This window comes from Meriones unguiculatus, chromosome 1 (genome assembly GCF_030254825.1).
Source record: "Meriones unguiculatus strain TT.TT164.6M chromosome 1, Bangor_MerUng_6.1, whole genome shotgun sequence".
Taxonomy (NCBI): Eukaryota; Metazoa; Chordata; class Mammalia; order Rodentia; family Muridae; genus Meriones; species Meriones unguiculatus.
In genome coordinates, this window is record NC_083349.1 from 75,014,162 (window position 1) to 75,040,644 (window position 26,483).

Here is a 26,483-nt window from a genome sequence, read left to right on the forward strand (position 1 = left end):
CTCCAAGAGTAACATGCTGGGAAGAGACCTAAACTCTTAGAATCTTCTACCAATTAGGACCATCTCTTGCTTCCTTATACATTTCCCATGCATATGTCCTCTGTTCCATCCCCAGGAGATACAGGGGACCCCTGAAAGTTCTAGGCTCAGTCCCTGTTGCCCTCTGCCCAATGTAACATTCAGTACATTGTCTCTGGTTCTTGAGAGTCCAGACTACAACCTACGGGATATGTGGCTGTAAATATGTGAAAATGAGAATTCTGATAGTTAGATCTGATAGATACATAGAGAATAGGTGGATGGGTGTTGGGAGCATAGCACAAAGGTCCTTGTACCCACAGATCTCCAGAGAAACCAGGGTTAGAAACACAGGATTGTCCTTTCAATGGGAAAAATGAAAATCTTGTTCTTCCATCCTGAAAGCTTACAATTGGGAGTGATTAACAGCCTTTATTATCTGTTGGGCCAGGCTATTTCAAGCTCCTACAACCAGGACCAGAGGTGGCTAGTAATCTAAATGACTCTTATAGCCAGAGGTTCACCAAGCTCCCACAACCAGGATCAGAGGCAGCTAATAGCCGAAATGGCCTCTACAATACTGAGACCAGGCCAAAACCTTAGCCCCTTAAGCTAGTTCACATAGCCTGTCTCTAGAACCCATTTTCTTGGAAGAAATGACACTACCCTTAGTTGAGTTTCAATGTAATTATGCTTTCTTGTGCATAAAGAATTATGCTTTCTTTATATTAAACCAGGAAACTTTTTTTTCATTGGGAATAAGTTGCCTATTCTTATACTCCCCAAAGTCTGATCCAGGTTGATGCAGTCAATCTGCACCAGATTTTCATTCTTATCTCTTTGCATGGTTCACTTCCCTGTATGACCCTCTCATATTGCGGCTGGGTGGATGATGGATAAATGGGTGATGGATATCTGGATGATGGGTGGACAGATAGGCAGATGTATAGATATAGATATACCTGTCCATGTACCTGCATGGAAATCTGCTTACACATTTGCATTGCTCTCCTTTTGAACTCCGCTGAATGTTTTGTCTACACACAGACTCTCATGTGTCCACTGGTGCATATCATGCATTCTCATTTTGAATGACCTCAAGACATGTATATGTCTTTTATATGTCTATGGTGAATCTATGAGTTATTTTGTCAAAGTGGTAGGGAAGATACAGTAAGAGATTTTAAAAGGTGATGATGATATTATTGTATGTGTATGGGTCTTTTGTCTGCATGTATATCTGTGTACCCTATGTGTACTTAGTGCCTGCAGAGGCCAGAAAAGGGTGATATATTCCCTGAAACTGGAGTTCCTGCCATGTGGGTGCTGGGAATCAAAGCCAGGTCCTTTAGAATAGAAGACAGTTTGTGTTGTTAACCACTGAGCCGTGCCTTCAGCCCTGCCCCCCAAAAGATTATTGAAAGTCCAGGTAGATTGAATATAATCTTTAGTTTAGGTGGGCATCCTTCTTCATTGAAATAAAGATATATGCAGTGTGTCTTGTGTGGGGGAGCCATGCCTGTCACTAGGGACAAAGCAGTGAAAACTGTATTGTGTGTTCTATCTGAGGAGACATTTCCATACACAGTAATTAGGGTCCTGAAGCCATTGTCAGAACTAGGCTCAGCGAAGCACCATCAGGGGAGGCTTTCTGGACAAAGTGGTGTTTACACACCTGCTGGATTAAAGTTGAAGGTTGGAAGGAAGGTAGCTCCAGCCTAAAACTTCAGTCATTCTGTGAGAATGCTGTCACCCTTGGGTACTAATGGGATGAGGAGCATTAGTGGCCTGTGTGCTTAGGCTGCATTCTGCTGCCAGTTGTTCCTCACTCCCTCCCCTCCTGTGCTCAGCCCCAGAAGTCCTGAACAACCAGCGATATGGGCTGAGCCCTGACTACTGGGGCCTGGGCTGCCTCATCTATGAGATGATTGAGGGCCAGTCACCATTTCGAGGCCGCAAGGAGAAAGTTAAGCGGGAAGAGGTGGATCGCCGGGTGCTGGAAACTGAGGAGGTGTACTCCCTCAAGTTCTCCGAAGAGGCCAAGTCCATCTGCAGCATGGTAAGCTCCTGTTGAGCCAGATGCCGCCCATAGGTTGCTGCCCAGCAGTAGCTCCAGCCTGTGCCTAGAACACCAGAAAGGCTGAAAGGACAGGAACAGTACATACAAACCTGTGAATAGTACACCCCTCCACACCAGAATGGCTGGTGGTCTTGATGTGGATCAGATGGCCAGAAAGGACTTAGGGGAAGCCTGCCATAACAGGTTGGATATTCCATGAATCAAGGAATGGGGTGAGGTAAACATCCCTGAAACTATGTAACTTTGTAGAGAAGTCAGCAAAGAACAGCAAGTTGGTTCACAAGCAAGTTTCTGCCCTTGAACTTGGGTCTCCTGTTCCCTCAGCTCTGGATTCTAGACACTGGTTTGAGGGCAAGGACTGCAAGAGGGGTGTTGATGTCCTTGAAGTCTTTGAACATATTCTCATGGTTTCTATCCATTATGTGGAAAGGTGGTCACAGCTCAAGTTCTGAGTAGCAGCATCTGTGGATGAGCAGTATATACACATGAGGAGGGTTAGACTGGCTGGAATATGTTGGGACCAGATACAGATACTGAACAACTAGAAAGAAGAAAAAGTTGCAGGAGCCATAAAGCCCTTCCCTAGCTAGTCTTTAGGCCCTTCTTTTGACAGTGTGTAGTCAGCTACTTCCTGCTCCTGCCTGGCTCTCGGGCTCCCAAGTCTCACCACGGAAAGATGCTCTCTGATGCCAGCCATATGAGAACAGGAAGGACCTGAGTGCCTAGCTTCACACACTTGCAAGCCCATAGACTACCTTCCCCTGGAGCTACACTGTACCTGGATCAGCAGAGAAGCCCAGTCTGAAAGGGGCCTCTCCTCCCATTCCTGAGTCCCCAAGTGGCCCTGGCCCAGGGTGGAGCTTAGGGAGGGCCAGAACTAGAAACTTGAAGGTAAGTAGCTAAGCTTCTATATGCAGAAGGCCAGGGAACCCCAGGGGCTTAGCTACCCCACTCCCAGGACAGTCAGGATGAAACTGGAGAAACAGGCAGCAGAGGTCAGGTATCTATGTGGTGTGACAAGACTAAGGACTTCCAAGAAGCAGATCTCAAGAGACCTCAACAGGAACATAAACATACTGAGAGGATGAGGCAAACATGACCCCTACTTCTAAAATAATAACCACCATCACCACCACCCAACTTCCCTACAAACCTCCAATTCAACCACATGCTTTGAGCAGAAGCTCTTGCTATAACCAGGGCCACTGCTGTCACTCTCCTGCCCCCTTGTGGCCGCTGAGTTACTGTGTTAGCTAAGCCTTCCACTGTTCTGTGGCTGAAAAGTCCCAAATAATTGAGCCCTCATCTTTGCTACAAGGAAGAAACCTCAAACCTTGCTTTGTCTTCTCTTGGGGCTTGGATTCTTGTCTGGACCTCATGCTCTTTATAATACACAGTATCTCAGTCTGGCCACTCTGCTCTTATTCCTCTAACAGGTACTGACTCAGGCTACTGCAATGCCTGACCTGTAAACCATGGAGGCAGCTACACAAACAGCAAGGAAATTGCTCTCCATTCCATCTTGACAGCCATGACCCTTGAAGTTCATAGTCTAGAAGCTCATAGTCCAACTTCCTTGATTCTTAGATCTAATCCTAAAGCTGAGGCCCCTGCTGAGGCCCATTTCTCTTTCTTTTCCACCCTCCCCTGAGTCCTCCAGCCATTCGGATCTCTCAGTCATTCCAGATCACATGAATCTTCCACATTCAAGGACCTTACTCTGCCTTCTTCCACCCCACCTACACTTTCTCTCGTGCTAATGTATACCTTATAGCATGCTTGCAAAGGGGTGATACCGTAGGTGGATGTTTTGTTCCCCTTCTATGGAGTATTTTAGAAATAGTCAAATTTTAACTTAATAGTCAAGCTTTTCATACTAAAAGCCTGATTTTCTAGCACTTCTTTGGAAAGCACAGTCTTTCTTAGCTGTCGTTCCTACCTGGTAGTAGTTGATAAGCAACCCAGCCCTACCTGTCATCTATCGTTTTATCATCTTATCTTTGGCTCTGGGGGCTAAATTAACAGGCTTAGCCACTGCACAGCTTTGCTTCTTTGGTGTTTCTTGGAGTAAATAGAGCATAGCCCAGGTACTTGTATCTGGAAAAGAGGAACTCAGAGTCAGAGAGATGGCTCAGCAGGTAAAGCATTTTTTATGCAAGCCTGGCAACCTGGGTTCAAATCCTGGAACCCATGTAACAGGTAAAGGGATAAAACTGACTTCAAAAAGTTGTTCTCTAATCTACATACACATGTTATGGTACATACACCTACACACAATAATAATAAGAAAACATCATAAAACAAAATAAAATTGAAAAGAGAAGCCCAGATGTGGGCAAATCTGAGCCACCAGCCTTATAGTGTACCATAGGGCAACTGAGAGCATGACTTAGTTTTTACAAAGATATGATCTGGTCCTCTCTCTGCTGTCACTCCAGTTCTTCTAATTGGGAAGACATCCCCCTCATACTGTGAGTTCCAGGAAGTGGCACTGGGAGGCTAAAGGAGGAACACTTGGGATAGCTACAGCCACAGATGTTTCTTTGCCCTGTGGCCTCCGGGCAGATGGAAAGGCCCAATCACATGGCTTCATGGGACTCTCTTGTCACAGCTGCTCATCAAAGACTCGAAGCAGAGGCTGGGCTGCCAGGAGGAGGGGGCTGCCGAAGTCAAGAGGCACCCCTTCTTCAGGAACATGAATTTTAAGCGCCTGGAGGCTGGGATGTTGGACCCTCCCTTCGTTCCAGATGTGAGTATCCACCACTGCTCCCAGGAGCTCTAAAGTCATCTCTCCCAGCCATGCTTTCTAGCAGACCCAGAGTTGTGTCTCAAACAATGCTTCAAGTCAATCAATCCAACTGTCTTCTAGAGTGTCAAAGATTGCTCCCTGCCCCTTCCTACACCCTGGCTACTTTGTGGCAGTGCTACAGATCTCGATGTCAGAATGTACAGATGGGAGTATGAACCCTGGATCCCCACACTGGTTGTCCAGACACCTAGATACATTCTCCAGTATAAGGGACCTAGACAGCCTTCAGGTCCTCTTCTGTCCAAGATACCTCCCCTCCCTGACCCTGCTAGAGATTTTGAAGGCTGAAATGAGACCAAAACAGAAAATGCTGTCATGGGGATCACCACATTCAGTTCAGTTTAACTGAGCATCTACTGTTTGGTTAAATTAGAATTCTCCTTGGAGATGCTCCACTGGACCTGGATAGCCCAGCTTCACACTCACAAAAGGGCCCCCATCCAGCAAGGTCTTTTTGTGCCTCTGTTCTTTCAAAGTCCCAGCAGATTAAGGATACTTGTTGGGACCTGGGGGATGAGCCAAGAACTGTGAAAGGTACAGGAACACTGGGGAACTGCCTTGTTTCAGCTCATGAAAGTTGACAGATGTAGTACACATTTCTTCCCAGGGCCCTGCTCAGTCACAAGGCTGGGGCCAGGCTGGGACTATGGACACCATTAAGAATTGGCAAATAATACAAATCAGAGCTTTCCAAAACCCCTCTCATAGAACCAGTTGCTAACCATTTGTTAGTACAGCACTAAAGAAGTGAGGAACAGTTCTTGGATCTTTGTCATCTTCCTGTAGCAAAGGTTCCCTAATCATCTTGGTAGAAGGTCAGCAGCAGATGTGGGAAGCCAGGGCTAGCTGCTGGATGCTGAACAGTGTTCACAGTCATCCACTGGAGACTTCTGTAGCCAGATGTGGCATGCACATCATAGGTCTGACCAGGGAATGTTTTTTTACCTTAGGAAGATTAAGTCAGCAAGTGCTGCAAACTCCACATGAGAGGAAATTCAGCAGTTGTTGCAGGAGATTCCAGTCGTAGTAGTGACTCTCAAAATTGGTTTTCTTTCACCTAGAGAGAAATAAGAGTAATGATCCTGGCCCAGGGGTATAGCTCAATTGGTAGAATGCTTCCCTAGCGTGAATGGAGTACTGAGTCTGATCCCTAGCATCATACTAACCAGGTATGATGATGCATACCTTTAATCCTAGCATTTAGGAAGCAGAAGCAGAAGGCTCAGAAATTCAAAATAATCTTTAGCTATATAGCATGTTTGGGAGGCCAGCTTGTGGAGATCCTGTCTCAAAAATGGGAGAGAACAGCTAAGAGCTAGCCCATCAGTAAAGTGATTGCATTGCTAGCATGAGGACTTGATTTCAATCTTCAATATCCACATGAATTTGGATGTATTAATATGTGATTATAATCCCATCACTGAGAAGGCAAACACAGAAGGATCTCTGAGGCTCACTTGCCAGCCAGTCTTGCCAAATTGGGAGTTCCAAACCAATGAGAGGCTCTGTTTCAAAGGAAGTATATGGTGTTCCTAAGGATGGCACCCAAAATTGTCCCCTAGTATTCCACCCCACAAGAAATACTAATTTTGTACCCAGGTCCCAAATGGTCTTGGGCCAAGCCTAACCCAGTTTTTCAAATTTTGTTTGTTTGTTGGTAGATATTTTTAAGTTTGTTGAGAAATATGATGCAGCCACTGCTCAGCATCCCTAGAGAATGTCTAGAGTAACAGCAAGGATACAACAGTTGTAGGCTTAGACTTGCAAAAGAACCACAACCATCCTCCTGGCCTACCTATTGATGTGGTGAGATTACTCATGACACAGGATGTATTTCTGAACCTCTCCACATGCTCCAGGCTCCAGGGGATGCACAACAAATAGTATCCTGGGTTATTTCTACCATGGAAATCTCAGTCTGAAAAGTGAAATGTCAGCAAACACCCCATAAATAAAATTGGGGAGGGGAAGTATGAGTGGTACTCTTTAGTTGTTAGCGTGCTCAGAGGTAGCGTGCTCACAGGTAGGGCAGGGCTGAAAAAAAAGTTTTCCAGGTCATAGAATGTTTGTTGTATGGGAGGCAGCATCTCCAGTCATCAATGCAACTAGCCATCTAGAAGTGTTCTTGATTTAGCCTTGAAAGTGTTATGTCTTGAAAAAATGGGGATAGTTGGTCATCCTGGGTATGACAAAACCCTCACTTAGCTTGAGGATTTCTCAATGTCTTGTATAGAGGTCAGCATTCCCTACCCCTGTTCCATAGTACCCTGTGGTTCACATGGCATATGACCTCTCCTCTAGGCAGCCAAGGCCCTCAGCATGTCATTGGGGTAGATGGTGAGTGAAGATTGTAGGCCCCAGAAAGTGAAGACCCTTATAAATGCCTAAAGATGACCTGCCCCTATCTTGTCTGCCCTCTGGCCCAACCACTCATTCATAGTTCTTCTCATATCACCTTCAGGTCATAGCCACATTCATAATTCATAGGCACTATTACTGGCTTAATCTTTTTCACTTCACTTGACTTTTTTCAAAACCAAAATAAATATTTCTTCTTTTCTTTTGTAAAGATTTATCTATTTTATAAGTGTTCTATCTGCATGTACACCTGTGTGCCAGAAGACGGCATCAGATTCCACTATAGATGATGTGGTTGCTGGAAATTGAACTCAGGAAATCTGGAAGAGCAGACAGTGCTCTTAACTACTGAGCCATCTCTCCAGCCCATAAATGTATTTCAAAAGGAAACTTCTCTAAGAAAATAATAACCATAAGATGATAGGTTTTGGCTTGTTAAGTTAAATTTTTATCAGTACAGAAATTTTTATCAGTTCAAAAAAAATATTTATCTGTATATTTCTGAGGGCCATCACACATCCCAAGGCCTGAACACATCCCATGGCCAGCTACACGGGCTTGGCATGTATAATCATCCTTGCCTTGTTTGGCTCAATGTCGCATTAATTGTTATCTTAAAATTGTAATACTTTCTGCGTAGGGGACCCTGCATTTTTATTTTATCTTGGCCTTGTAAATAATGGAAATGATCCTGATGCCACCTGACTCCTTCCCCCAAGCCATGAAGACTGAGAAGGAGAGGTACAGCTATATTGTGAGGTCCCCAACCCTACTTCTGCCACTTCTCACCCACCCTTTAGCCCAGCGGTTTGTTCTCCTAGCTGTGTGGCTTCAAACCACATACAGAGGCCTTGAGCAATAGGCCTCTGTAGAAAGAATGATAAACCTTAGAAAATGTTGAGGCTTAAGCCCTAGTCTGGAGCTTCCTAAGGGATCACAGTCTCCGCCAAGCTTATGAGCCAACCCATGACCCTTGAGTAAGCTGGTATCTGTGCTGGGCCCTGGGCCAGGCCTGGGAAGGCTGCATAGAAACAGTCTCTATCTCCAGATAGACACACTTTGCTCAGCCTGGAGTTACCCCTAAAGTTCACATCTCCTTGGCATTGTACATTCCACAACCTGCCCTCCTGTAGGGCAGAACCCGGCCAGGTTGGCTTCTGTGTGTATGTAGAGTAGGCATTCAACTGCTGCTAGATGGACAGTTGAGGACGGGCAGGACTTCCATTGTCACAGCAGCTCATACTCAGAACAGCAACAGTCAGCAGCACTATGGCCCATGTGTTTCCATTATCCCCATTTGCAGGAAGAAAACTAAGACTCTGAGGACACATGTGGTTTTTTCCCAGGCTCCTAAGCTTCATAGTGGGGAATACCTGCTACAGAATCTGAATTAAAACATATGGTTTATTGGGCTACATGAGAAGGAGATGGAACATATTCCTACCAGGGCCATGCCATGTAAACCCTAGCTGTCGTCTCTCTATGGCACTATGCTCTGAGCAGAATTCCTCTTGTGCTTTTGTCTGGTACTGGGTACACAGCTTCCATTCTCTCTGTAGAGGAATGGACCACAGATCCCAAACTGTGATCATGCAACCCCTCATCCAAAAGAGAAGATATTTGAAACAGTGCTACCTTCCTGATGCTGTGGGCTTCCTGGCAGCCAAGACAGCTGATGGGTGAGGTGTCCAAAGATTCCAGAGAGCATGAACTTAGACACAGAAGTCACCTCTCAATCACTTGGACCTACCTAGAAAGAAACCACAGGTCTGTGGTCTGTGTGTTTAAGCTGTGGAAAGAAGGAGCATTAGAGTAGACAGCTGGGCACCCCCAGCTCTCATTTCACTAGAACCAGTTTCCCTTGGTGGATCAAGAGAGAGGGAAACTGAGGTCTGAGGATCCAGACATTAGAAAGATGTTCCCAATGTTCCACATCAAAACCTTCAGGGCTGGGTATAGGGACCTGCCAGCCACCGGGAGGCCCTGTGTGATGGAACTCTCTGTCTTGTAGCCACGGGCTGTGTACTGCAAGGATGTGCTAGACATTGAGCAGTTCTCCACTGTGAAAGGCGTCAACCTGGACCACACAGATGACGACTTCTACTCCAAGTTCTCCACAGGCTCTGTGCCAATCCCATGGCAAAATGAGGTGGGCAGGGCATGTCCCAGCTTCTCTCCAGAGAAAATGGAAGTGCAAGAGTGATAGAAGGGCCACTGGCTATGGTGGCAGAGATGGACCTGGGGTGGGTATAGAAGCCAACAAAGTGCCTGAGAGAGAACAGGTGGTGAAAGCAGCAAGATGCCTCCCCATGAGGCTCCTTAAAACAAACGGGAAAATGGTACATTTTCTGGAGCTACAAGCATCAAATTGAGGAAAATCAGCTGATCAGAATGCTATAGGGCTCATACTCAAGGAAGCTATAGAAGATAGTTTGGAGGGGAAAGAGTGTGTGTCTGGTGGATTCTGCTCTTGGTGGAGTTCCCCAGCAAGTTACAGAAGAGCCTTGTTGTGGGAGGGGCCAGAACCTGCAGGGCAGGCATGATATGTCTCAGGGGAAGGCCCCACAGGTTAACAGTGGTGTTTTTATTTTGCCTCTCCAGATGATAGAAACAGAATGCTTTAAGGAGCTGAATGTGTTTGGACCCAACGGTACCCTCTCACCGGACCTGAACAGAAGTCAGCTTCCAGAACCACCAAAGAAAGGGCTGTTCCACAGACTCTTCAGGCGTCAGGTAAGAGTCAGCCTGGCTAGCCTGGCCTTAGCTCTGGGACTCCAGCCCACTTCCATACACCAGAGCTTCAGAACGTTCCCTGCCTGTATGGCCTGGTAGCTTGGAATTTTTAGTGAGTTTGTCCAAAGCCCCAACAGCCCTGTTGGTGCCTCCCCTGCAGGCAAAAGGGACAGGGTCCCATGTCAACATTATTAACACAGGGAAGCTGGTTTTTGCCACGTCTGTACTACATACTGAAGGATGCTGAACAACATTATCAGCCTCTTCCCACTAGATAGAGAGGTAAACACAGCTCAGGACCTCTTCTCCCAGGGGTCACCACTGAATGTCCCTTACAAAGAAAAACCACCTCAGCCTGGGAAACACTGTCCCATTGTTCAGTACCCATCCCCTCCTTGACACTAGCTGGCAGCCTAAGGAGTTTTCTCCTTGGGAGTAGACTTTCTTCCCTCAAAGCTTATCTCTGAAGGAGGGATTGGTATGGACCAAATGGAAAAACAGCCCTTGGGAAGATCTGATAAGCCAGAATATGAAAACCCATTAGCCCCACTCCACAGCTACAAAGGCAGCTGCAGTTGTACCCCACTTAGCCTGCCCCTTCAAGAAGCTGAAGCCCCACAATTCCCACCCTTGAGCTTGGGAGCCTCTTTCTACTTGTCTCTGACCCCAGGTGCACCTGTGGTCCTTGACCTGAATCTTAACTTTCTCCCTCAGGTAGCAGGGATGAAGGTGGTTATTTACAAAGATGTATTATGTATGAGACATACATGTCTACACACCCCAGCTTCTATCCAACAATTCATTTATTCTACCACTGTATCTTAGGCACCTTCCATGTACCAGGAGAGGGTATGACTCACTACTGTGGTATATCCTTATGAAGTATCCTTGTGAAGTGTGAACACATGTGTATGGGTTTCCATTGCCCTATTTTGGTTAAGGAAACTGAGGCTGAGAGAAGTCAAAGAACTTAACCCTAGGTCACACGTCTGGTGACCCCACAGGATATCTGTTATCTGTGACTCAGGGCAGGAAGCATCTTCAGGCTCATGGGAAGTGCAGACTGAGCTCCACCCCCTGCCAAGTTTGTGTGTTTTCTATAAGAACTTCATGTAAGTTTCACATCCTACTCTGTAATATGTTCGTGTGTTTATAATACAATGAAATGTTTAAACATTTCTATCAAGTAAAACTATAAGTTCTAGAAAGAAATTACCCTTTCCCTCTGCTCGCAGATTTAGGCTTTCTTAATTCCATGGACCTTCCCAGGCACCAGACAAAACCCTCTGCTCAGGGAGCAGGCTGTAGACTCAGGTCTGCTGGGAAGAATGCAAAAAAGCAAAGAGAAGCAGGTTGGAACATTCTGGATTCTACTTCCTCTACCTCCATAGCTACCATTAATGTGTCATCTGTGGGATTTGAGTTTACCAAGAACTGACTCTCCCCTTTCCTCCCCCCAGCATCAGAACAATTCCAAGAGTTCACCCACTCCTAAGACCAGTTGTAACCACCGTATTAATTCAAACCACATCAATTCAAACTCCACTGGAAGCAGCTAGTTTCAGCTCTGGTCTAGAAGTAAAAAATGTAACCAGCTCAGACCCTTCTACTTGGAAGCAGAACTTGTAGCCAATGGAGCTTCCACTGTGGCTGGGTGGCCAGGAGAGTGCCCCCAGGAACCGGGATAGGATATTGTTCACCCCAACAACAAGCCTCCAAGTTTCTCAAAGAAATTTTCACTCAGGTCTGTTTTCCAAGATGGCCCCAAGCCGGGGTGGACTGGAATTGTCCTTGTTGAACATTGCAATAGAAACCTAATGGCATATGACAGCTTGCACGGATTTTAATAGTATCCTAACTAGAACTGAATTTTGTGTTTATTATTTTTAAAGGAAAGTTTTGTAAATTTCTCTATCGTCTCCGTTTACATTTTGTATATTTGTATTTAAATGAAAGTCAGACCTTGAGGGTGTATATTTTCTGTGCAGCCACTGTTAAGCCATGTGTTTTAATACATTTTAGATGTGGGGGGGGCTGACAAAAATGTGACTCTAGACTTCCTCAAAAGAGAAAATGTTTTTATTAAATGTAGAAAATGTTTCACCTTTTACCTTTAAAGACCTGATTATATCTATCTTCATCCATCTTTCTAGCCTTTTTCCTCAGTGTATCTGTCACTCTCCTGTTGACTTGTAACAATCTGAATGAAATGCCAAAATACACTTGGTACATCATCTCCCTCCACTCCTGACCCAAACACTCTGGGAGCTCTGACATCATTGGTAAGAGTACTTCAATGGGCAGGCATTTGACATTGCAGTTTCACTTGGCCTCCTGCTTTAGGGCATGTAGCATGCAGGGCAAGGAATCTTATATCATTGAGATAGAGATCTTGGCTGCTAAAGCCAGTGGTTTTCAAGAGGTTTCTGTTGGGTTCAGGGATGTCTGTTGTATATTACTTTTAGGAGTTTGTACTGATGGTAATGACCAGTCATGAAAACCCAAGTGTTCCCAACCATGGAACTACGGAGAAGTTGAATTGGGGTCCATCCTGAGTGACTGCCTCCAAGCCTGTTTAGACCTTGGCTGGTCAATAAAGTGATCACAGATCATGACACCTTCATATGGCCCCACATACTTGTTGGCTCATGTGACGTGAAGAAAGTCATCTCTCCAGGAAAATGGGATGCCTGAGAGGAATCCCACGTACTAGTGAAGTGCAAGACAATCTCATTGTCACTTCCCCAGGAGAGCTGGGCCAGAGGCTTGTTCTAATGGGCATCTCAAAGACAGGCACAAGTCATTCCTATAAGACTTGGTGGACTCACCTTTACAACTCTAGGAAGTTGCTGCTCAGCCCCTGAAGTCCCAGGAGGTGACAAGGTACAGATTTGCCCTCACCTTCCCTCCAGGACAGGGTAAGCAGCTAATCTCACTACTTCCTGGGAGGCTGAGGCTCTGAATATGATGACTCTGCCTCAAAACTGGTTTCAGCCACCACCAATTACTAGGATTTCTTGCAAGGTGAACCAGGTGCTACCTGAATCAGCTCCTGTTAAAATGCAAACTCCTGGGCCACACTCCAAGCCTACTACTTGGTGATCTTATTTTATAGTACAGGATAGTATCAAACTCAAAACCCTCCTGCCTCAACCTCTGGAGTTCTAGGATTGAAAATGCATACTACCATGGAGTCTGTGTCTTTACTAAGCTACCCACACCCTTCTGGTACCCTGTTGTGTGAGAACCATCCCCCTATGGGTATGGCCTAAATGCCATGTTTTTCTGAGGGACATGACAACTTTGGGACTTAAGCCTGTCAGCAGGAAAATCCCAAGTATGTCAGTCTCATATCTTTGATCCCAAACTCTTCCAGAGTTCACTGCTGGAAAAGAACCTGGACTTTGGGGCTGATCATCCTGAAGTCATTTAATCATGAGAAAGAAAACAGCCAGGCTGTTTTCCATGGAGCAGGATTAACTTCAAGCCTGGCCCCGAGGCTGCCTCTGAACTTTTCTTGGGGTGAACATGAAGCAAATACAAACAACCATATCTAGGTTCTATTGGGGAGCAGGACACTCAGTACTTCCGGGTCATCAAGCTCTTGCTGACTCTTCTTCCTTGAGGAAAAGAAGAATTGTCATCCTCCTGGGCTGGTCTTCAGCCCCAGCACAGACAACCCCTGCCTCCTTCTCACAGGTTTGTTTCTGTTTCACCACCCACAGCCATTAACCCTTGTCTAGTGGGTAACTCTTAGGAAGAAGTTTCTCCTTAGGCCTTGATGTCAAGGCAATGTGCATTTGTAGCAGAGAATCCCTAGAAAGCTAAAAAGAGAATGGAAGTCTGGCCACCATGTGTTCCCATCACGAGGTCCTGAAAGGCCTGTGCACTGAAATGTACCTGAGTGCCTGTGGGGAGTTAGGGTAGCCACATGATTCAGTCTTTTAGTTTGTTTTGGCCCACTCATGGTTTTATAACAAGAGACCAACCAGTGGCTGAAAACTGGTTCTCCTCCCTGACTGACTCTTCCTCCTGCCTTTGTTTCTATAGCTGCATTTTAGATGTTTTGTTTGTTTGTTTTGCTTTTTGTTTGTTTGTTTTGTCTAATGACAACAAGCCCTCTGTCCATTCACCTCTCTGGGAGTAAGTGTATGTGGACAGCGAACAGATGATACTCTATTGTGCATTTGAGCTCTTTGTAGAAGACACTTTCTTCAAGTGTTGTATTTTTCTCATCAAATGTTCACTGACTGGAAGTGAGAAGTTTCTCTCCTTTTGTTGTTTGGGAGATAGGCCTCTGTCTGAAGTGAACAGTGTGCTCTCTGCTATTATCACCCTTTGTGTGTGTGAGACTCTGAATATCACTCCAGAATATCAAGAAGGCCTGACCCCACCTTCCAGGAAGATGGTGTCTAGCCTCTGCCCTTTCTTGAACCTGAACCACAAGGCCCCAGGTTCACTCACCTGCCTAGGGCCTGAGTCTGGCTGAAACCACAGGGCTGGTCTCTGGATAAATTCTGTTATCCAAAGTTGTTCTTTTGGAGGGGCAGCAAGAGGTTTGCCATACAAACACAGCCAGGTAGCCTCAATGGCAAGCATGCCTCAAAGTTACTGCCCCGTGATGTTTCTGATGAGTTCACGTGAATGGGGACATGTGCGTGATGCATCTTTGCATTAGGAGCACAAGATTGGAGCCTACCCCTGAGAAAACTAAGGTCAGGAAATTTTCATACTTTTCCAAGGAACTTAGACCCACTATTGAAATCCATCATGAACTTTCTTGAAAGGCTGGCTCTGTTTTCCAGAAAATTCACTGAGCTATTAACCTCAACATAGAGCAGTAATGCAGCCTCCTGGACCTTGGCATTCTAAGACTTCACAGAGGGAATGGTGGCAGCTTCTTGGACAACTTGAGGTCCCAAGAGAGGAAGAGAAAAGGCTGATCCAAACAACACTGGGCTCTTCTCTTGGGATACTGTGTGCTTGCTTTTCTGGCTGTATCCTTATCCCCTTCCAAGTGTCTCCCATCTTCATAACCCAATATCCTGAGATAAGACCTTCTAACTTCTTGGATTTTGCTATGGAAAGGTGGTATAAAGTATCTTCTTCCACCTTCTGTACCTGTTTATACAACCAGCCACTCAGCTATTGAAGCTGACAGGTATGTAGGCCAGATCCCATATAGGCACATGAGTTGCCTTCTCTGATCCAAACTGAAGTCTTGACTCAGGACAATGATTTAACATGTGACAAGCTAGCTCACCCTCGGAAAGAAATATCCTTCACCCCAAAATAAGATGCTGGACATTTTTCCAGTTTATTGATACATCATTCCATAATAGATTGCAAGTAAATATTCTCCATTGGAAAGGCATTGTGGTTACTGGCATTATTATAATTCTGTTATCCAAAGTTTCCTTTTTTTTTTTTTCAGGGAGATTTTAGCAGTAATGAATGAACATGGTTCCATCTTGGAGGTTATTGTCAATGATAACAGCTTCTGTTGTGCTGCTCTGAACCTCTTGTGTTCTGTTCACTGTGTCACAGTGCCACTATATCTAGCCACAACCACTGCTGTTTCATAAAGAGAAATAAATTCCTTAATGAACATACATTGCAATTCTTTCCTTCTGTGGAGGCACTGGCCTCTATGTCTGTGTGACAACTGCCTGAAAAAGGCCCTGACTGCTGTGACCTCTCAGTTAACCTTTTCTCAAGCCAGTTCCACCCCACCCAGTATATAAGGAGGCCAGAATAACTCCTAACAGGCCATCTGGTTTTTACCCCAAGCCCAGCAGGTTCTAGCCATGGGGACAAAGTTGACAAGGGCCAGAATGCCAGGAGACACCTGTGCCTGCTGCCTGATGAGCCTCTTATATAAGAGGCAGACTCTGTGGAGAGCACTGTTCAGCTTTCATGTATGGTTTAGACCCCAGTACTATGTGATCTTGAGCGGGCTGCTGTGGGCCTTTATCTGTCAGAGCTACACCAAGTGGCTCCTGAAGCATTCTAAGGACATGGGATTCCCAGCATGCAAACCTGTGCCCTGGAGGACCTGGTCTTCTGGCTATCTCTGGATCCTTTTTGAAATGGAGTGAGAATGGTGGCAGACCTCACATTTGTTCACATACCCTGTGTCAGAACTAGGGATTTTCCCAGTAAGCATTTGGTAGAAGAGAAGTGCACAGAAGGGAGTGGATATTTGAGGTTCCTGTCTCCCAGCGTGAGCTCTAGGGTCCATATCACCCATGGAAGACTTTAGTTCCCTGGCTCTGTAAACAGACACCTTTCTAACGGAAAAAAGAATTAAGATTAAAAACTCTGTGTAGCTGCTGCTGAGCAGTGTGATGGGATGGGAAGTTCATCTATAACTAAAAAAGGGGTTTTCCTGGAACAAGAGAAAAATTGCCGAGTGTGGGACCAGAAAGCCATGCGTCCAGGTTCAGAGCCACCAAGGGAGTTGATCCAAAGTAAAAGTGAGGTTGAGACATGTCCAAACCCTAAAAATCTCATCCTGAGACTGGCAGGATTAGGACTACTTCCTCTCTGATCTGGGCCTGCATATATCCTTGTGACCTAAACCTCTGCAACCCTTGAGGTGGTCACATAGTCTGGTGGCCAGGTTTCAGGTTAAACTTTTTCTGTCTCTAAAAGGACATGTCCAGCAAACACCTGGAATTCCTCTTCATGCAAATGAAGCATTTTCAGAACCTTGGCCCCAACCAATGATGTACAGTCACCCTGGAAAACCCTTACCCAGTCCCTAAGGTTTATATAGCCTTTGTTCCTGCCCTTACAAAAAAGAGCTGTTTCACTGAAAACTGTCTCCAGAGAAAGTTGTTTCTCCTGCACTCATGCAAACTGAGATCCTGACTTCCACCAACCCACCCACGTACCCTTGCTTAAGCTTCTCTCCTTTCAGTCCAGCCCAGTGCCTGGATACCCTGAGGAGTGGCAGCTGAGCTGCAATGCTGAGGAACCAATCAACAGGAACATGTTGCTGATCATGTGTGAAGACTTATGAGAGAATGTGGAGGAACCAAGGAGAGGAAACCCTCCAACCTAGAGACATGAACTTCATCAGAGATAGTGGGAATCTTCCCTAACTTTGTGGAGACTATGGTACTATTTTGGGGACTTTTATCAATCTAAAAAGCCCACTACCCTAGCCAGCCTCCCAGACCAACAAGCTGCAGGAGAGTCTGGAGATGCTCCTCCACCTCTCCTGGGACATCAAACTCTGGCCAAGATCTGCCTAGATCTCTGGAGATGGTGACAAGCAAGAAAGTTTGAGCACTGGGAACCTCAAGCCACAACAAGTGGGGCTCTTGTACCACTATGCAAAGGAATTCCTTGAGCTAAATAGTGGTCAGGCCTGGTTTCAGGTGTCTTGGTGGTGCAGCGGTAAAGAGGTTTGCTCATCTTTCTAGAGACAAGCTTTGTTAGTGTAGATGCCTGGCCCACTTTGGCATCTTGGGCTCAGTCTCAGTGGCTGGGGTAAGGGTAGGGTCTGCTTTTCTAACAAGCTCCCAAGCAGAGCAGCTGGCCCACAGACTACATGTTGAGAAAGAGACTGAGATCTTGAGTCACATCAGGACTTAAGCTCCAGGGCTCTCTTCATGCCCTGCACATTGAGGCACAGATTTTATTAGTTTATGCTTCGCTATGGCAGCTGCGGCAAATGAAAATATCTATTCAACTATAACTCATTGTAAAGAAAGAAAATCTCAAATCATTTGATTTCACAATGAAGACTCAGGAGCCAGGTGCTGGGATGAAAATTTGCTAGCTCAGAGAGGCACCCAGCTGACCTTCCTACTCAGTTCACATCCCGGAAGGAAAAAGCCAAAAACTTTTTTCTTCTCCATGCTGTCTTAAATACCCTTCAACTCAAAGTTCCTCCTTTCTGTTTAATCCCTGTCAGCTGATTTCTTGCTCCACCTTTTGACCAGGGTTAACATTATTAAATTCTGTGTACAGAAACCTCTTGGATTAAAGTTGTTTGCTAAGGCTTGAGCCACACCATAATCACCTGTTTACAATAAAAAGAAAGTTCTTGGATTAAAGGCGTGTCTTAGGGCTGAACCACACCAAACAAGAAACAGGTTTTTACAGTTCAGAATCTCGGGATTCACAATGGGATCATATATCCTGCAAAGATAACCTGCTACTTTGATGTTGCAAACACCTAGAGATATTCAGACTCCATAGTTGGTGGTATAGGATGGAGTTACAGGGCTTGGGCTTGCTATATCTGAGAGACCAGAATTTCATCCAGACTCTACTGCTTGCTTCATCTATAAAATGGCATTGAAAGAGTGTTATTCCAAAAGGTGTTAGGTGAGTGAACTATGATTCTGGGTGTTCAGTAGATAGCATCTGCTGGGCTAAGAAGGTGGCTCAGCGAATAGTATTTGCCATGTAAGCATGAGGACCTGAGTTCAGTCACCCATAACCCAGGTTTAAAAAGGAAAGGCATGGTGGCACTATGTGTCCATAGTCCCAGCACTGGGGAGACAGAGACAGGAATATCCCTGGTGTTCATTAACCATCCTCAATGAATCTTCAAGCTCCAGGTTTACTGAGAGATCTTGTCTTAAAAATTAGAGGAGAGCAACTGAGGAATAGCCTGCTATCAGCCTCTGGCTTTTACATGCACTCACACATGTGCATCAACACATACAATTTAAAAATGTTTTAAAAGTAGCTGCTAATATTATTATTGCCCTCCACATCACATTTCTTCTAGATGATTTTACTATATACACAAAGTAGATGTGGGTAAAGGGTTTGTGCTTAGGGATTGCTCTGGATAAGTCTGAGACAAACTCTTCCAGGCTACCCCACCCCATCGGTCCCCAAGGAAGCCCAAGGGATGTGCATCTAACACTGGGTTATATTATCTCAGAGGGCACAGGACAGGAGAGAAAGCAACAAAATTCCAGAATCAGGCCACTCTCATCTTGTATTTCATCAGTACCAGAGCCAAACATGCGGTATACTTGCACTCTGGTAACTGGCAGCTTGTATATTCAGATGAGGTTCTGCAGAAACCACTGACATGTTTTTTCATGTTAGCAGAAACTTTGACAGCAGAGCCAAGAAGAACTTCACTCTAAAGAGCTCAACTCTTTAATGAAGGTTTTTGGATTGGCTTGATCACTGCTGCTGCTATTTCACAGGGATAAAAGTAGAAAGAGAAACTATTCACTTTTAGAATTGTCTCCCATAAGCCAGTACACTAGGTAGTAAGTCCAGTCTCATATTTGAAGTGGCTTCTGGATTTTCTATCAAATGGCATTATTTGACTAAATCTACAAGCAAAGCCTTGGTGAACTTTGTGGTCTGATACTTCCTCCACAAGCCTTCCATTTTTCTGAAGTCTTTTTGTCTTTGGTTGACAAGCAAACACTTACTTTGTTTTGGCCTTATTCTGCTCTCTGATTAGGTCAGCATGCAAATTCCATAGCTCAAAGGACTAAACTTAAATCCCACTTCCTCAGTTTGTGCCTCTTGGACAGCTCAGCCAAATTGCCTACTTGCTCTACATCTCAATTTCCTAATTTGTACAAGGGTATAGGAACCATTCTTGCTAGAAATAGAGGGACTTCAATAATTCACACAAGCTGCTGTCCATTAAAGGCCAGGGAGATAACTCAGTTGGTAAAGTGCTTTCTGTGCAAACATGATGACCTGAGTTCAATTTTCAGAACCCACAAAGAAAAACTGTTCAGGCTGTGACATCTATTTAAATCCCAGTAGTAAGGAGTCAAAGACAGATGAGCATCCTTGAGGTTCACTGGCCAGCCAGTGTAGCCTGCTTGGTTATCCAGGTGAGTAAGCGACCCTGTCTCATAAAACAAGGTGGGCGGCACCTGAAAAATGACATGTTTGTACATACACACATATTCACAACACACAACGATGACACAATAATTTGTTTTGTCAGTGTTGTCAGTTGGGAAGCATTCCTAATGAGTTCCTAACTGCCATACATTAATGTTAGGGTGGGTTAAATAACAGAAATTTACTAAGTCACCATTCTGGAGGCCAAATCTGGGAGTAAATGTTGTAGGTGACTATTAATATTTACTATTGATATATCTTCTAGTAAAGCTGTTGTTAATCCTAAACAGCTGTATAACCATATCACCACACAGAGACTATGATTTATTTACTTAATTTAGAACACAATGCTGGGCAATAGTTACTCCATCCTAAACCTCTAAGCCCTCATAGTTTCCTAACATTTAGATTTCCCACATTATACTTGCTTTTGGTGATATATTAGGTCCAGTGCATCTGATCTTTTCTCCTGCCTCTGTTCTCCCAGATCTCTTGCCCTTTTCCTCCCACTCTTTCCTCTCCTCTGGCTCCTCCCTTCTCCTGCCTACCCCTTCCTCTCTGTTGCTCAACATTGTGGCTGGTTGTTTTATTTTGTCATGTTTACACAAAGCTGAGACAGGTGGTGCTTAGAAAAAGTATTACAATGCAATGTCGGGATTGAAACCAGAGAGTGGGGGGAGAGAAATCAGCATTTGAATGAACAAGGGTAAGGTGTATACATTTCAAAAGAACATTATACCAACAGGTAAATAAGGGAATCCCAGTACTAAGGATTCTGCAGTACAAAGCAGAATTCCCAGTACTAAGCAGTTCTGCAGCCTCTGAGAATTAGGAAGTTCCAGAACAGAGTAGAGGCCTGGGCTGATGGTATGCAGAATCTGGGAAGGGATCTCCATCTCTTAAAAGTAAATGCCTGCCCAAGTGGAGCTCCAGAAAGTGAACAGGCCATGCCAGTCCACTTATAAGGGTTCCCATTATGGGACTGGAGGAGGTGCCAGGTCTTCCATTGTCTAGACTACCTTTTGGGAATTTAGATTTAAAAAGGCTCAGAGAGAGAGAGAGAGAGAGAGAGAGAGTTTCTGCTTTAGTTGAAGCTTTCTGTTCTTGTGAACTTGTGGAAGAAAGCAATCCTCAAACAATTCTTCCATCTAACTCTCCTTAGGTTCTCTAGCGAAGGTTCTGTGACTTAGATTAAGAGAGATTAATAGAAAATCATGCAAAAGTATAGGTACATCACTTTACACACAGGAGTACTCAAAAGTATAACTTAGAACTTAGCTTCACCTTCACAAAGCATTGACAAGAAACATTTAAAGAATTAACAATTAAAAAATAATAATAAGATAAAAAAAAGAATTAACAAGAGCAAGAACTGGGAAAGCAAATAAATGGGCAAACTAATGGAGGTAAAGGGTGGTTGACAATGCTAACCTACGTGGGTCCCTCTGGCAATGCTCTTTGGTGTATAAAGATGTCTGTTGCAGAAGGGAGAGAGTGTACTTTTTACAAACCCATAGAAACGCTTAAAATTCTAGTCCTGCCTTTAGTGGTAAAGCATCAAGCTGTGCTTAGACTTGCTGCTTCTCCATTGCCATGAGCTCCAAATAACCCTCACACTAAAGGGACACGTTCTGTAATCCTTCATGCCACTGTGAAATGAGCAAGTAGCTTTTCCTCCTTCACCTCAAGAGTTTGCCCAGAAGGCAGGCTAATCATCCCTTCACATGGTCTGCATTAAGAGGTGGGGGCCAAAGAGACAGAGGATACCATGGACTGATTCTCCAACCCAACATAGAGGAGCGCTTCCATTTCCAGTTCTTGCCAGAGTGTGTAACAACAGGTGCCGTAGGTGTCAGCAGTGCTGTCATTTGCCCACCTCTCCCATTGGCTTGAGCTGTGTTCCTGCTCTTCCTGCCTGTTGCTTGTGGAGCTTGTGGTGACATATGCTTATCATTGTTATATAAATACTAGTTCTGAGAAGATGATCTTGGCAAATGACACTCAACATTTTTTGAGATAGAAACCCTAAGGTACCTCTGTTCCTTATTTCAAGTAGCATAGAACTTGTATGTCATTTACATATGTTTTCCTTATAGTTCTTAAATCCTTTTTGCCTTTCTTGCCATATACATTACAGTGTCTGTGTATAGTTGTTAAACTATGTTGCTTAAGAAACATGACAAGAAAAAAATTCTGTACTATTTAGAACAAACACAATTTTTATTGTCATATTTTCTAATCAGAAGTATAGATGGCTTGCTGTCTTGCTGTATTTAAAAAGGTTCCTTAGTCAGGCTATGGTGGCACATGCCTTTAATTTCAGCACTGGGGAGGCAGAGGCAGGCGGATCTCTGAGTTGCAGGCCAGCCTGGTCTACAGAGTGAGCTCCAGGACAGCCAGGGCTATACAGAGAAATCCTGTCTCAAAAAGCAAAAACAAAATCAATCAAACAAAAAGATTCCCTTGTAGTCCTGGCCCTTGGGAAGCTGAGGTCAGCCTGGACTGACTCTCTCTCAAAGAAAACAAAAGTGTTCTTCTTGAGTATGATTTCTGGCCCTTGGCATTCGTCTTGATTTTTGAGAGATATGGGGATGGGAAGCTATTGATTACTCATCTGATGCCTAGAGAGATATCTGAAAGAGGTATTTGGGGGAGTCAACTTGGTGAGGATCATCTATGGAATCTATATATCTATATATCTATATATATAAAATCTTCTAGGTGAACACACTGATCCCTCGGGGGAAAATGTTCTAACAAACTCAGACCTTCTCTGGGTGCCATGTTCTTGGATTGCATTGGGGTGTGAAAGCAACTTAATGGAAAAGCAGCATCTAGCTGCTATTACAGCTAAGTGCTTGAAACATGGTCCTGAGAAAGTCCTTTGGCCCTAGAGCTACTCCCAGAGGAAGGCCAGCCTTAGGTGAGGAGGCAAGGTTTGGGACTAAGGCCTGTATTTCCCTCAGCCATCTCCTCAGCATCCAGGGGGATCAAACATATTTCACAAGCTTACAGTATATAACCCATTCCTTCCTCATACTGAGTGGTATTCTATGATATATTCATTTCTTTTCCTGTCCCTGTGTCTAAATACCTGACAAGAAGCAACTTAATGGAGGAAAGATTTATTTTGGTTCACTATTTGGAGGAAAACAGTTTATCACAGTAGTTAAGGCATGATAGCAGACATGACAATCAGAGAGTGAAGCAACTTGCTCACATCTTAATGGGCAAGGAAACAAGGAGCTACATCTTCAGCTCTCATTTTAATTTTGATACAAAGCCTCACTAAGTTGCCTTAGTCTGGCACTTAGTGGCCTCTAAGTCTGGCCTTGACCTCACACTGTAGTCCAGGCCTTGAACTTAGCATCTCAAGTATATTTTGCTGGGATTATAGCCCTGTACCGCCGGGCTCAGCTAACATGTTCCCTTAACTGGTGTGGCACTTTTGTTAGAACTGACCAATGAAAATCAATAAATCATTATTCATTGAACTCCATGATGTGTATCAGGGCTTATGCTTTGAGGTATGCAGTTCTGTGGGGTTGGAAAAGTGTGTAGTGTATACCCTCTATGACAAACTGAAGTCATACTAAAGTTTTGGTGTCCTAAAAATCTTGCATTCCATACAGTCATCTTTCCCTGTGACATTTTTTAAAGGATTATTTACATCTAATATTATTCTTTGAACCAGTTTGTTGTCCTTCTAGTTCCCTCATTATTGAATATTATAAATATTTAGCAAGTTGACTTTATATTTGCATGAAGCCACTGACTTGACTTTTTGAAGATGATCCCTTTAACATGAAGATCTCAGGAAAAAGGACGATATGTACTTCCTAGAGATGCCTGCATAGATCTTACTGTTTCTTTTTCTAGTCAACTACTGTGCTGGGACAGAAGAAAAGTGGGGGTGGGAGGGAAGGAGGAAAGGAGGGAAGGCTTCTAAATGAACTTCTTTCCTTGACATCCCCCATTCCCTTCCCTCTCTCTTCTTTCTTTTGCATAGTCATGTAGCCTATACTGGCCTCAAACTCAGTACATTGTTAAGAATGACTTTGAATTTCTGATTCTTCTGCTTACATCTCCCAAGTGCTGTGATTATAGGTAAGAGTCAGCATTGTGGGTTTATGTGGAGCAGAGAATTGAAATCATAGTTTCCTGCATGTTAGCATTCTACCAACTGAGCTACATCCCCAGTTGAAGAGGCATGTTAGTGCCTAGTCACAGGACAGGGACTTATTGGAACCTTCACATAGCCCTGACTTGGCCCACCTGAGAAGCCCCGTGACCAGTCCCCAGTTCCTACTTCTTCCACCATCTGCAGGCTTTCTTTCCCAGTGCTGACTCAGCACTGGATTGCCTTAAATCCCACTCTCTTAGGGCCATTCCTAAGTGGCAATACCTATTTATATGCCCCTCTAAGGTCACTACAGCAGCACATAATTGAGGCTCTTGTATATCCTCTGTGTCATACTTTATGCAGAGTCCCTCCAGGTCTCATGAGTCTCCACTTGGGATGCTGCAGAAAGCTAAGAATAATATAAATGTTAGAAACTTCCTTCAGGGTTAGGAATGTAGTTCAGTTGATAGAATGCTTGCCTAGTGAAGCCCTGGGTTCATCTCCAGCATCAAGTAAACTGGCCATGAGGGCACATGTCTTGTAATTCCAGAACCTTGGAGATATAGACAGAAGGAGCAGAAATTTAAAGTCATCCTCAGATACATAGGAACTTCCAAGGCATATACTATCTCAAAAAACAAAACAATCTTCCCTTAAAAATGCTTTCCTTTTAGCCAAACTTGGTAGCTCGTCCCTGTAACCCTAGCAGTTGAAGCAAAAGGATCATGAATTAGAGGCTAGCCTGAGATACATATTAATGCCAGGCTAGCTTGAGCTTTATAGTGAGAGTTAGTATTTAAAAAAAAAAAATCTTTCCTTTCCTTTTAGAGGTATGGAATTCAACCCTGGATGAGGGGATAAGCATGGGTTAGCGTCTTTAGCCATATGTTGCAGTGCAGGCCACCATAGCAGCTTTGCCAAGAAACTAATAACCCTGGTGTCTTCATAACAGCCAGAAGTAGCCTCTCATGATTCTGAGCTGCTGTTTGCAGATGCAGTCCACCCTCAGTCTTACCTGAAGAATAAGCAGGTCACCCACATCTACACCCATCCTTCCTTGCACACCTGGCCAATGTGTGGCTCTGCTGGCAGTGCTGGCATCTCTTCGATGTGCAAGTGACTCATAGCCCTATTACACAGCAAAGAGCCTCCAGAGGCATAGCCAGGGTGCAGGCTAGGTGTGGCTGGAGTGTTCTTTTTTGTAGTTAGCAAATAAGACAGTCCATTTATGTTTACCATACACTGCTTTGTTACTTCCCCCCCCCCAAAATGCTCTACTTACTGAGGCTCTGAAGGTCTAACTGCCTTGTCTAAACTCACTAAGCAATATGTCTTAGTTTGGGTTTATTGCTGTGAAAAGACATCATGACCATAACTCATATAAAGAAAAATACTTAATTGGGGCTAACAGTTTCAGAAGTTTTGGGTTGTTTGTTTGTTTGTTTGTTTGTTTTCGAGACAGAGTTTATCTGTGTAGCCTTGACTGTCCTGGAACTTATTTTGTAGACTAGGCTGGCCTTGAACTCACAGAGCTCTACCTGCCTCTTCTTCCTGAGTTCTGGGATTGAAGGCATACGCTGCCATGCCTAGCTACAATTTCAGAAGTTTAGTCCATTATCTTCATGGTGGGGAGCATGGCAGTGTCCAGGCAGACATGGTGTTGGAGATGAGCTCAGAGTTCGGCATCTTGATCCAAAGGCAGCACAGTACCACACTGTGTGTAGCTTGAGCATAGGAGACCTCAAAGCCTGTCCCCATAGCGACATACTTTCTCCAACAGTGCTACACCTACTCCAACAAACCTCCTAATAATGCAACATTCAAACGAGTCTCTGTGGGCCATACTTGTTCAAACCACCACATGATATAAGGCAAAGCTGGCTCTAAAGTTTGTACTCAGTCTATTCCATGCTCTCCCAACTAGTAGAATGTAAAAGAAACTTTTATTTACCTGTTTCAATTGTTGTCTTAGATGCTTATTTCCTCTGTCTGCCAACCTAGGCCTAATTCTGGAAGTTTCTAGCCTATGTACAATCTAACCTGGGCCTAAAATGTTTTCAGCCTTTAAGACTTATTGCTTAATAGGCTCATCCTTTCTTGTCCTTATGGAGCTATGGCCTAGCTGGTTCAATTAAACTGTTCTGCCTCCAACTCCTCTCCCAACTAACTTAATTCAATCTGGCTTCTCTCCCAGCCCCTGAATTGCTCTGCTCAGCCTCAAATTAACTCCAGCAACCTTTTCTAATCTTCTGGTTTCTTCTCACCCTCTGGATTGTTCTGTCTTCACCTGTGTCTAGTGCAAAACTGTCTCTCCTGTCTCTCCTTTCTCTCTCTCTCTGCATTGCCCCTTAAGTAGCTTTCCTTTCTTCTCTCTTCTCCTGAGATCCTGTCCACTCTTTCTCTGCCACTCAATTAAACATCACTTGCAAACATGGGTGCTTCCTTCTACCTAACTTCACCTTTATTTCTTGGTATTAAAGGCATGTACCACCACATGACCTAAGCTTCCCCCCTGC

The 26,483-nt window shown here is 44.4% G+C and overlaps 1 protein-coding gene across 15 annotated transcripts in view; it reads left to right on the forward strand.

The window, feature by feature from the left end:
• Grk5 (G protein-coupled receptor kinase 5) overlaps window positions 1-18,052 on the forward strand; it is a 184,832-nt gene extending 166,780 nt beyond the window's left edge. For 4 of the 15 annotated variants that reach the window (XR_009594526.1, XR_009594531.1, XR_009594535.1 and 1 more), the window contains 8 exons: window positions 1,869-2,077; window positions 4,710-4,847; window positions 9,277-9,414; window positions 9,867-9,998; window positions 11,026-11,110; window positions 11,234-11,350; window positions 11,459-11,742; window positions 12,152-15,610. Coding sequence is in view for 7 of the 15 variants with exons in the window: in XM_060391902.1 (XP_060247885.1) it covers window positions 1,869-2,077; window positions 4,710-4,847; window positions 9,277-9,414; window positions 9,867-9,998; window positions 11,026-11,110; window positions 11,234-11,350; window positions 11,459-11,493 (854 nt within the window). In the remaining 8 variants the exon portion in view is untranslated. Of the gene's footprint in view, window positions 1-1,868; window positions 2,078-4,709; window positions 4,848-9,276; window positions 9,415-9,866; window positions 9,999-11,025; window positions 11,111-11,233; window positions 11,351-11,458; window positions 12,107-12,151; window positions 15,611-16,920 lie in introns of those variants that run through there. The other 11 variants (XM_060391941.1, XM_060391913.1, XR_009594530.1 and 8 more) reach the window with 10 other exon arrangements.
• Window positions 18,053-26,483: the final 8,431 nt, after the last annotated feature.